We start from the raw sequence: 12262 nt of genomic DNA, 5'->3' as shown, positions 1-12262 counted from the left end.
CCCTTTTAATGTGGGCCAACGTGGCAAACATACCAAACATACCGGACTCAGAGCCAATCAAGAACTGCCAAGAGGGCATCTACACTCCAAAGTTGCATATTGAGTGAGCAAAAATTACAAGAGATTTTATATGGTGCTTGCACGTGAAGTCCAATATATTTTTTAAAATAACTATATGGCCCACTTCACGAGCAAAAGTTACAAGAGATTTTATATGGTGTGTGCAAGTGAAGTCCAATAATTTTTTTCAAAAAGAACCATAGGGCCCACTTCTTAGGATGATCCACACCGTTCATTCATTCATTGGGCCACAATGTAAACAGGTTGTACTCTCCGATACTAACCCTCGAATCTAATAGAGGTTGTATAATGCGAAGTCCCTCTACAGATCGGAGGGCTAGGATCATCCTATCCAGACAATTTAAGGGGTACAGCCAATTTACATCGATGCCCAACAAATGAACGGTTTGGATCATCCTATGCAGTGGTACTTGTGAAAAACAAAAAAAAACAAAAATACTGGACTTGTTGAACTGCAATGCAAAAATCTAACGAGCGATAAACACGTGGCGTCCAACAAAACGGTAGTACAGAAAAGATAAAGAAAAGGTGGAGAATCTGAGACCAAGAGATTTGCGGCAAGCAGATGAGAAGGAAGAAAATATCTGGGCGAGGAGGAGCAAGTGGAGAGGAGAGGGGACACGTAAGCCAAGTGGCGTTGAGGATTTGATCTCCTACTCACCTTCGCTGACGTGGCTGGAAGATATTTTTCCGAGTCGGTGGCCACAAAACCAAGCACTCGTGGCACCCCTACGTCACACTCTCTCTCTGTCTCTCTGACGATGGAACGCCGAGGAGGAGAGGAAGGGGCGTCGAACGCGGTATTGATCGCTGGTAAGGTGGAGGAGGGGAGAATAAGAGGGTCCAACGTGGCGAGGAATTGGCGCGAGTCGAAAATGGCGGGAGGGGAGGAGCAGGTGATAAGGTGGGAGAGGGTTTTGCCTCGGCGATTCCTTAGAGTTTTGGTGGTCGAGCATGACGATTCCACTCGCCATATAGTCTCTGCTCTCCTTAGGAAATGTAGCTACAAAGGTAAAAGCTCCTCCTTCCCTCTTTCGGTGAACTTGCTTTTTGTTTTGGATTAATGGTTGACTGAAATTTGTCCAATTTTTTTTTTTCTTCTCTTCCTCTTCCCTCTTCTTTATTCTCCTATCACCTTCTTCTTTCCTCTTCTGGGTACTCACATATAAAGTCATTTAAGTACATGTCTTTAGGTGTAAATAAGGGAATACCTGATGCAACCCAAATCGCAGGGCCGGTTTGTTTCTATTTTCCTCCATCAATTAAGAATTAAGATGGATTTATTTTCATTTTTACGCCTACCAATTAGAGGACTTACTCACTAAAAAAAATTAGAGGACTTTCATTTCTATTTTTCATGCGTGGCCAAATAAGGCATATGTCCATTCCATGTGTTAGAATATGTGGGATCCAACGGTTGGATTGGGATAAGATCTCACAGTTGGATCATCTTGGAGGTAGATTGGGTAAGTTAGCTAAACGAGGCACGTGTATAAATTAGGCATGTGGATTAGAAGAGGCAACCAAAAGAGATTAGGAAAGTAGATTTGATTAGGATTATTTTCTTCTGTACTTATCTTCACCTCCCTTCTATGTTTATCATTTGAGTGTTCTATAAAAACACTCCTTGTGCTTAATGTAAATCATTCAACTTGAGTAGAGAATCCTAAATTCTTCACCATGCATAGCTAAATGAGGTCATTTAGGATTGAGTCTACTTTAATATGAAGGTGCCAACTTTAGATGTTTCTTTTTGCTTGTATGAGATTCCATTTTTAGAATCCCTCATAATCTATAAAAGGGGGTGGATGAGACATGTAATGGGATTTCGGTTTTGATTATCAATTATGAAGTAAGAGAGAAGGCATCCACTGTTGGAGTTTTCTTCTTTTTTCTCTCTATTTTGCTATCATAGGACTGCGATTTCTTATTCTTGTGGTTTATTTTCGCACTTCCGCTGTATCGGATTGCATTAATACCTCCCATTTGGATTTATTAACAATAGTTTTTAAGACCCAATTTTAAAAGGATAAAAAGTAAACTTTCTAGTTCTAGTACAAAGTTCAAAAAAATCAGCCGGGTCAAAATCTTAATTTATAGACGATGGGGTATTTTTCCAATTTTAAAAATTCATAAATCCTATCATGTCCAAACATTATTAAATCCCAAAAGCCCAATAATTTGGTCTCTAAAAATTTTCCATCTTGTCAGGCACCGGTCAACATAGAAGTCAACACACGCATTTCAGCTAATAGTGATTTTTCTTTAAGTAAATATTGGATCTTTTACATATTTGGTTCATTTAATTACTTCTTATGTTTTTCTAACAATTTCTGATTTTTTTTTTTGGATTTTTTCATATTTTTAACTATTAGAAAAAAAAATTCGATTGACGTAGTGGAACGAAAAGTTTCGAACGAAATCCGAACGACATGACCGGAATGACCGATATATTCCGTTCCGGTGGCCAAAACGAAACGGCAAACGAAAGAAAATTTACAACTTACCTAGGATATATAATTCAATGCTACAATATGTTTGATTTGTAATGTAAACAGTACACAATTGAATGTCTCAATTAGGTGTACTTTGCCAACTAAAAATGTATGAAGTCTTGCAGTGAAAGCCTGTTGTAAAGAAGTTCGTATTTGTATGGTAGTCAGATGTTCCTAAGAAAAAATATTCTTTATGGCAGTCTGCATGCTTAAATTTTCTCTACACTAATCCACCTTACCATTTTGTGCTGTCGACAGTTGTTGCAGTTGCCGATGGGCTTAAAGCTTGGGAGGTCCTGAAGGAAAACAACTACAACTTTGACCTTGTTTTAACTGAAGTAGTGATGCCTTCACTCTCTGGAATTAGTCTTCTTTCCAAGATAATGAGCAACGATATCTGCAAAAATATTCCTGTTATTAGTAAGTTAATAAACTTAAAACAAATTTGAGAAATCCCTTATTTTTGTCTATTTTAGCTGTTTGATAACTCACTGGTTTAATTTCTTTTCTAACAGTGATGTCTTCACATGATTCAATGGGTATAGTATTTAAATGCATGCTGAAGGGTGCTGCCGACTTTCTAGTGAAGCCAGTCAGAAAGAACGAATTAAAAAATTTATGGCAGCATGTTTGGAGAAAGTATTGTGTATGTTTCATTTTTTTTTCATTTATTCTTGTAAATTGGAGTTATTTAATTTTTGTTCTGTAAATTAACTTCATTCTTCCATGTTAGCTTTATGTTAATTATATTTATAGTACCTGTTTATACCCTTTTTGCAGCCAGGTAGTTGTGGAAATGGATCTAGAAATGAAAACCCAAATCAAACGAAAAATGAGGCTATGTCATATAACAATGACGCTACCAATAACAAAAGTGCTAATGCTGGCAACAGATCCATGACTGGGGATGGCTGTGAGGAAGGAAGTGATACTCAGGTGAGAACCCTAGCAGGCTCTTACATTTTTTTAGTTGATTAAGATTTCTGCGTTTATGTAAGTCAAGCTGAGTTCTATGCATGCACTCATGGGGAAAAACCTTATTAAAGAATACAAACCATTACAAAAAATGTATCTCTGTGATGAAAGCAGCTTGGATTATGACATAAAGAATATAATTGATACTTCATTATCTATACTATTGTTATTTAACTTGTTAGAAGCAGCTGTGAGCTCTACAACTACGTTCTTTTTCACTTGGTGTCATCTCAATACACATATACACGTTAATGATACGGTGTTATACTATTATTCTTCCAGAGCTCATGTAGTAAACCAGAGATAGAAATTGAAAGTAAGGAGAATCAAGAGGAGCAGCTTCAAACTGAAAATATGAAATTCTCCAGTGAAATTGAGTCAAAATTCGAGAAGTATGACTGTGACACAGCAAAGGTGTTGACATCACCCATGCACAACTCCAGAGAGGCACAAGGTACCGATTTTCAGTCTGATACTTTTTTTTTATCAGTAAGCTGGGGTTAGGCGGACCCCTACCAGTATATTAATTAAAGAAAGATGATACAATAAGAGAAACAAGACCACTCCCCAACCCTTGGAACAATGACTAAAGAAGGGGGCATTTCAATCAAGGTCATGATATCCTTGATATCAAAACATAAGTCCAGCAAAAGAAGAGAGAATACACGTGAACTCTAGAACCAGTCCCAATGGTCATGCGATTAAGCCCTTAGAGATCACTTATTTCATTTTCTGGCTAAATTTTCTTGCTCTCATGCTCTTCCTCAATTTCTGAACCTTTGGGGGTTCAATTTTCCTTTGATGGGGGGCTTTCTTTTTTCTTCTGTTGGGGGTGTTCTTCTTCACCAGCTTCTTGTTCCGACTCTTCTTTAGTGGAGTACTCTCCTTCAGTCTGATACTTTGTCCTTAAACTATGAGTTCTTTAAAGGCTGTTTTTTTCTCTTTCAGGTAATTCAAAAGGGATAGAAATTAATGAAACTCTATCTATCCAAGCAGCCGTTTCAACTGAGAAAATTCAGGAGGAGAACAGTTCTAATGATAGATCCCCTTGTAGGGGGGACAACCCATGCCCTGTGATATGTAAAGAGGGTGCTAGTATCAATCCGAACTCCTTTTATCAAACTGATGTACCAAATGAACCTTCAACAGAGATCATTGACTTCATTGGAAGGATAGCTAGTGGACAATGTAGGTATCCTGTCTTGGAAGAGAATGCCCACAAGGAAGATGTTTTATGTAGGGCTGAAAAATCCTCTGATGCAAGTAAAACTGCGTGTAATTTCACTTCCTCACCATTGTGGGAGCTTTCTTTGAGAAGACCTCAGCTAAATGGATGCAATGAGCACGGGTTTCAGGAAAGGCATATATTGAAACATTCTCATGCCTCAGCATTTTCAAGGTGTGCTCATTGCCTTCTGACATATTCTTTTATCTCACTTCTATTGTTATATCTGAACTAAGCCTTGCCTGTGGTGATGAGCAAGGTTTAATTTCACAAGTTTAGCATATCATCCTTCTTTGTCTCATCAATGACCTAATGGTCCATGAATTGTGTATTGACGTGAAATTTTTGTCTCAATTTTTATGGAAACCAAATAATGCATCAACAATGTGATGTACTGCTTGTCTGGAAGAGATGGATCCTTTAACCATGTGAGGTGATCTACAAATTAGACGCAATCTGCCTCATTTTATGGTTTGAGTAATAGCATCTAGGACAAAATTTTCGTCCTTCCTATCGTCCAAGCTGCCAATCTTAGCACTTCAACAAAATAGTAGTGTATACTAGATGCTATTTTGTATGGGCTTCAACTATCTTAATGCAAGGCTTTTCCGACATATGGTTTTCCTTGAAACGTACAGGCAGAGTTGGATCAGCAGTAATTTCTAGTAATATTCTAGCACCTCTAGCTTCTCCAATTCGTACTTGTAACCAAGTGCAGGCTTCAACAGAGGGGCTATAGCAAATGAGTAGTCCATAGATCTTCAATTTAAGAAAAACAACTCACTTTTCAAATCTCTGATGAGAGATCCCAAATCATTGTTAACACCATCCCAAAAAGTAAGTATACATGCATAAAATTGATCAAAGAATAAGAACCCATGGATTTAGAGTCCTTGCGTGAAGAAATTGATTACTATAATATCAGTTGTCCATGACCTGGTTTTCTTAATTTGCAACATAGAACATGCAGTTTGTGCTTCCCATATTCATTAATCTTTGCCATGAAAAGACAGTTATTTTTGCATGTCATGTTTTAGTTAAAGTGGAATCAAACAGATACAGGGTCCCAAGTTGAACCAAAAACAAGATGACCAATCCTAGTCTTAAATCATTTACAAATTAAAAGTACGTAGTATCCCAGTTCAAACTTCAAACATCCATAAGGACATTAATGATATTATCTTCTTTTCTTATAAACACTGCTTTGTCCTTTCACTTGCATTGGAGGATACCCTTTCTTCTTGGAAGCATGATATCCATGTAGTAAAATGCCATTTGTGTTTTTCAGGTATGGTAATACAGGATGTCTTTCATGTCCAACTCCAGGATCTTCTCCAGCCAGCTTATGTGACAGACCCAGAGAATATGGTATTAACTTTCATGTACAACCAGGTAGTGATGGGACTGGTAATGGTAAAACCATTTCTTTTTCTGCTAACGAAAGATTGACACCCACCCATGGAAATGGAGGTGAAGGTTTAATGTACCATCAACTGTCATCTGGTAGCAACAATGAAGATGCAGAATGGTTAGCCGTTGGCCCTATCAAAGAGGATGCCTGCATTACTCATTCTTTCACTAAGGAGCAGAGAGTTTTTTCTCACTCTCAACTTGGGGTTATATCACTACCTATTCCTGTTGGAGCAATACCTTACCGGAGCTTGTGTGCGGACTATGGTGGTATGCTGCAACCTGTTTTCTATTCACAACCTAATAACCTCCAACAAATCAACTCTTACAACCGTGATCAAAACCACCATCTCCATCAAACGAAGCAAGAAATGAAGGGTCACAGGATCAATATTGAACCAACAGATCCTAGACTAGTATTGGATGTCCCTTCAGAAAAAGCAAACATAAGTGGTAACTGTAGTCAGAGTGTACTCAACAGTCGTGAGAACAATGAGGATATGAATGCAGCAGTCAATACAAGAGCTATTGCGGAGAATGGGAATGACCGACGTGAGGCTTCATTGATCAAATTTCGCTTGAAAAGAAAAGACAGATGCTTTGAGAAGAAGGTACTGAAATAAGCTTTTTCTTCTTGATTATTTATATCCTTGTTGAATCTTAAAAGTTCCATGATTTCAACCCTTGGTTTTCTGAATAATTTTAACTTTCGCTACCGACCCATTCACTATCTTTTTTAACTATCACACCCTAATATTTAAAAGGCGATTTCTGTTGGAACGGAGTCAGACCCAGTGCTTATCTTTGGCAGGTTAGGTATCAGAGTAGGAAGAAGCTTGCGGAGCAACGGCCACGATTGAAAGGTCAATTTGTGCGTCAAGCAAGTATCAAATCTACTACTCCAGCCACAGAGACAGATGATTAACTCAGTTACCAGATGTAATTTCTCTCTAGCCCAATGGCCACAAGTAGAAAGGCAAAAGTAAGGTGCCAGGGATTGGAAATTTTTTAGTGATTAAATGGTCCCATTTTCTATTTCTCCTTAGTTGGTATTCGTTATTCTGTCTACCTTTCAAAAAAAAAGAAAATGAAAAAAAGAAAGAAAAGTAGAGATTTTATATGGTGGCCAACCTTTACATGTAAACGCCGGGGAGGGAGGGAGAGAGCGTCCTCCCTTTATTTTTTAGGGAAAATAACCAAATAGAAGGGGTTTCTACTGACTATGACATTTCAAGAGGGGTGTTTTCTAAATCACCAATCAAGAGTGCATATGACTAAAATGCCCTTGACTCTCTCTCTCTCCCCCTATCAAATCACCTTTTTGAAATGATTACATTTAGAGAAAAACAAATCCCAAAACCCACCTTTTTCCCTCTTCTTCTTCTTCCTCCCACCTATCAAAAAAACGTACGTATGAAAAATCCAAAAACCTCCATTTTTGAAATCCAAAAACCTCCATTGTTAGATGCCAAAAGCTCCATTCTATTGCTGAAAACCTCATTTTTAGATGTGAAAGTCTTCCTAACCCTTCATTGCATTGCACAACGCCTCCATTTTCAACAAATATTGAAAAAAACGTTATTGGATTTGAAAATCTTAAAAATCTTCACTAGAAACCACCATTCCATTGCAGAAAGCTTCCATTTAATGGAAATGTGTGTATTTTTACCCCTCTCCCCTCTCTTTCCATTATAAGGCATGTTTATAAACTTGAATGAAAGTTTTCCATGTTAAACTACTGTCTTCCATTGCAGAAAGCATTCAATCACTATTTAATCTTATTTAAATTACTTTAAACACTTTATAATCATTGTTATTTTTCCGTAAACCACTAATTTCTTAAGTTTAACCAGTATTTCACTACCATAAACCGGTACTGAAGTGGGTGTTTATAAGTGGTTTATATAGCTTCTTTGGTTAAGAATCCTCCGTAGTGGTTTATAATCGTAATTAGTGGTTTATTAAGGCTTACCAGTGGTTTAGAGTGTTTATAATTGGTTTATAAGGATTTATGAATGATTTATACAGGGTGAGCAGTAGTTTATAGTGTTTATAAGTGGTTTATATAGGCTTATAAGTGGTTTAGAGTGTTTACAACTGGTTTATATAGGGTAAACAGTGGTTTATATAAGCCTATCAGTGATTTAGAGTTTTTATAAGTGGTTTATGTAGGCTTATCAGTGGTTTAGAGTGTTTATCATTGGTTTATACAGGATAAGAAGTAGTTTATAGTGTTTATAAGTGGTTTATATAAGCTTATCAGTGGTTTAGAGTGTTTACAACTGGTTTATATAGGGTAAACAGTGGCTTATATAAGCCTATCAGTGGTTTAGACTGTTTATAAGTGGTTTATGTAGGCTTATCAGTGGTTTAGAGTGTTTATACATGGTTTATACAGGGTAAGAAGTAGTTTATAGTGTTTGTAAGTGGTTTATATAGGTTTATCAGTGGTTTAGAGTTTTTACAACTGGTTTATATAGGGTAAACAGTGGTTTATATAAGCCTATCAGTGGTTTAGACTGTTTATAAGTGGTTTATGTAGGCTTATCAGTGGTTTAGAGTGTTTATACATGGTTTATACAGGGTAAGAAGTGGTTTATATAGACTTACCAGTGGTTTTAGAGTGGCTTATCAGTGGTTTATATTGTTTATAAGTGGTTTATATAACCCTATCAGTGGTTTAGAGTGTTTATAAGTGGTTTATATAGACTTACCAGTGGTTTTAGAGTGTTTATAAGTTGTTTATTTAGGATTACCAATGGTTTAAAGTGTTTATAAGTGGTTTATATTGGCTTAACAGTGGTTTATAGAATTTATAAGTGGTTTATATAGGGTAAGCAGTGGTTCATATTTCCTTGTCATGACATAGTAGTGGTCTAGAGTGTTTAAAAGTGGCCCGAATTGTCTTAGTAGTGGTTTATGTTGTTTTATGGAGATTTAGTAGTGGTTGAAGTTGTGCATAATTCTAAAATGGTTGCTTTACTTGTTAATTGGAATGATTTTTTTTTTCAATTGGTTATTTTGACAATGGTTTAATTTTGTGTAAACAGAAGAACGGTAGAACGAAGAGCTTCTTTTATCTTACACGTCGACGGCTTTGTAAAGAATACGGTATCATTTGAATACATCGGCGGGAAGAAGTTGCCCGTAATTGTGGGTCGAAAAAAAATTGTGAAAAAATTGGAAGCAATTAGGGGTTTAAACCAAACTTTAGAGCTCTAAACCATACAATTCTAAGAAATTAGGGGTTCAAACAAAACTTTACGACTTTAAACCATATATTTCTAAAAAACATAACCAAACTTTAGGGCTTTAAACCATAGATTTCTAAAAAAAAATTAGGGTTTTAGTTGCTGATTTTCCAAACTGAAAGAGAGAGAGCACCAACCCTAACTTATTGGTTTGAGTCTAAACTGATTTGGGAAAATTATAGAGTTTTCTAAACTGATTTTCCAAAATATACGGTTTTTTCAACTAATTTGGGAAAATATAGGGTTTTCTAAACTAAATTTCTAAACCAAACTTGGAGGTTTAAACCAATAATCTGTGAAAAATTTGGGGTTTAAACCAAACTTTAAGGCTTTAAACTAGGGGTGGACATGGTTCCGGTTCGAACCGTGGAACCGAATCGAACCGGCACATATGGTTCGGTTCGGTTCTATATGTATATGGTTCGGTTCCGGTTCCGAAATCCGGGAACCGGTTCAGATTCGGTTCGGTTCTGGGTTTCGGATTCCGGAACCGAAAACCGAACCGAGAACCGACCCTCACCTTAAGTTCTTAAAATCACCCCCCGCCAATTTGATAAAATCACCCCACTATCTATATAAAGTTATAAACACTCTGGACTGCCAGAAAAATGGAAAATGGTACAATAAAAAAGTGCATGAGAGGCCTGATATGCGCCCACCCATGTCAGATAGTGTGATATGAATCCTTTATTTGGTAGACCCTGTTGTGAACATGACATGATCAGAAAGTTAGTCTCACCGGATGATCCTAAACATCCAATCAATGCCTACAAACAGACAGCTGCAAAAACAGAGTAATATCCACAATCAGGTTGTATGAATGAATTGTTAGAAATTAGGGGTGGACATGGCCTAATAAACAGGGCCATTGGTGAAGGTTGGGTAAACCCAGAACCGAACCGAACCGAACCGATTATATATGGTTCTGGTTCGGTTCGGTTCCATACATATATGGTTCGGTTCTGGTTCCAATTTCAGGGAACCGATTATATATGGTTTGGTTCTGGGTTTAGCCCAAAACCGAACCATGTCCACCCCTACTTTAAATCATAGATTTCTAAAAAAATTAGGAGTTTAAACAACTGAAAGGGAGAAACTACTAACCTGTGAGAGGAGGTTCACTCAGAATAAGAGGATACCGGAGAGAGGTGCACGAACCTGAGGGGCATTGTGACCCTCTAATGGACGGTTGGGATCATCCCATGAGAGAAAGAAGGCATTGTGGCCCTCTAATGGACGGTTGGGATCATCCCATGAGAGAGAGAGGGGCATTGTGACCCTCTAATAGACGGTTGGGATCATCCCATGAGAGAGAGGGGGCATTGTGGCCCTTTAATGGACGGTTGGGATCATCCCATGAGAGAGAGAGGGGGGCATTGGGGCCCTCTAATGGACGGTTGGGATCATCCCACGAGAGAGAGAGAGAGAGAGAGAGAGAGAGAGAGAGAGAGAGAGAGAGAGGGGGCATTGTGGCCCTCTAATGGACTGTTGGGATCATCCCATGAGAGAGAAAGAGAGGAATTGTGGCCCTCTAATAGACGGTTGGGATCATCCCATGAGAGAGAAGGGGGCATTGTGGCCCTTTAATGGACGGTTGGGATCATCCCATGAGAGAGAGGGGGGCATTGGGGCCCTTTAATGGACGGTTGGGATCATCCCATGAGAGAGAGGGGGCATTGGGGCCCTCTAATGAACGGTTGGGATCATCCCACGAAAGAGAGAGAGAGAGAGAGCCCTCTAATGGACTGTTGGGATCATCCCATGAGAGAGAAAGAGAGGAATTGTGACCCTCTAATTGATGGTTGGGATCATCCCATGAGAGAGAGAGAGAGAGAGAGAGAGAGAGAGAGAGAGAGAGAGAGAGAGAGAGGTGACGGTATTTTAAAAATGAGGGTATTTTTGTCCTAAACCCTTGCAAATCAGTCACCATCACTATAGATTGGTTATTTCCATGTCTCCCCTCTTCATATGTCATAGTCAGTAGAAAGTCCTTTCATTTGGTCATTTTCCCTATTTTTTATTCAAGAAAAGCTCCCTCTTTTTTATTTTTCCTTGGTATCAAAAATCAAGGGTGACAGGTTCTCTCTCTCCGCCCCTGTTAGTACATGGTCGGCCACCATATAATTTCTCAGAAAAGTATTAGTTATTATGTGTGCTCCTGGAAATCTGTTATTTTTTCAAATGCTAGATTCTCAGTGATTTCATTTGTACATACTGGTTCAATTGAACCATGATTCCGGTATTCTTTATCATTGATACTTTTGTGCCTGAGACCATATTCTCTTTATTGGGTAAGTTGGAACGTCATTATCATTCTTAAGTAGGAACTCGATAACTCTTCTCATTTCATACTAAATGCATTTAAAAGCTCAAATCCTCTACAATTAAAGGGGCTAGTTTTTGTAAAGTTTAACGAGTCATCCTTACCTGATCTTGGATTTTCCAAAGAGAACATGGGTGGTTCAATTTCCTTAATTGCTTAGGCCCTGTTTGTTTTGGATTTTGAGAATCGATTGCAAGTCCATAACTGATCATTGGACTCAAAACTAAACGTAAATTTGAGTCCAATAAACAGTTTTGGATTCACAACCGGTTCTGAAAATCCAAAACAAACCAGGCCTAAGGTATCAAAGGACAGAAACTTCCAACTTTGAGGCATGTTTTGTGCTCTGCTATGCACGGGCGTGGTTACTACTTGAGTAGATTTAAGTAATGAAAAATCAGCATCGGCTGTATTCAAGTTCCGTTTATTTAATGTTTATAAAGCTAATGATTATTGTGGGTAGTCTTAAGCTGAGTAACTTGCTAAGTAGTTTGACACACAA

The 12262-nt window shown here is 38.0% G+C and overlaps 1 protein-coding gene across 1 annotated transcript; it reads left to right on the top strand.

The window, feature by feature from the left end:
• The first annotated feature begins 679 nt into the window (after positions 1-679).
• Positions 680-7221, top strand: LOC143877473 (two-component response regulator-like APRR5). The gene is made up of 8 exons (XM_077379521.1): positions 680-1092; positions 2835-2996; positions 3092-3222; positions 3357-3512; positions 3834-4005; positions 4500-4950; positions 6065-6797; positions 6998-7221. The coding sequence occupies exons 1-8, from the start codon at positions 843-845 to the stop codon at positions 7109-7111; spliced, it is 2169 nt and encodes a 722-aa protein (XP_077235636.1). The 5' UTR covers positions 680-842; the 3' UTR covers positions 7112-7221.
• Positions 7222-12262: the final 5041 nt, after the last annotated feature.

The sequence above is a fragment of the Tasmannia lanceolata genome, unplaced genomic scaffold (assembly GCF_043159265.1).
Source record: "Tasmannia lanceolata isolate RefF3 unplaced genomic scaffold, GAP_Taslan_0.1 ptg000005l, whole genome shotgun sequence".
NCBI classification, from domain to species: Eukaryota; Viridiplantae; Streptophyta; class Magnoliopsida; order Canellales; family Winteraceae; genus Tasmannia; species Tasmannia lanceolata.
Note: the sequence above shows the minus strand (reverse complement) of the source record. Positions and strands in the feature narration are given on the sequence as shown.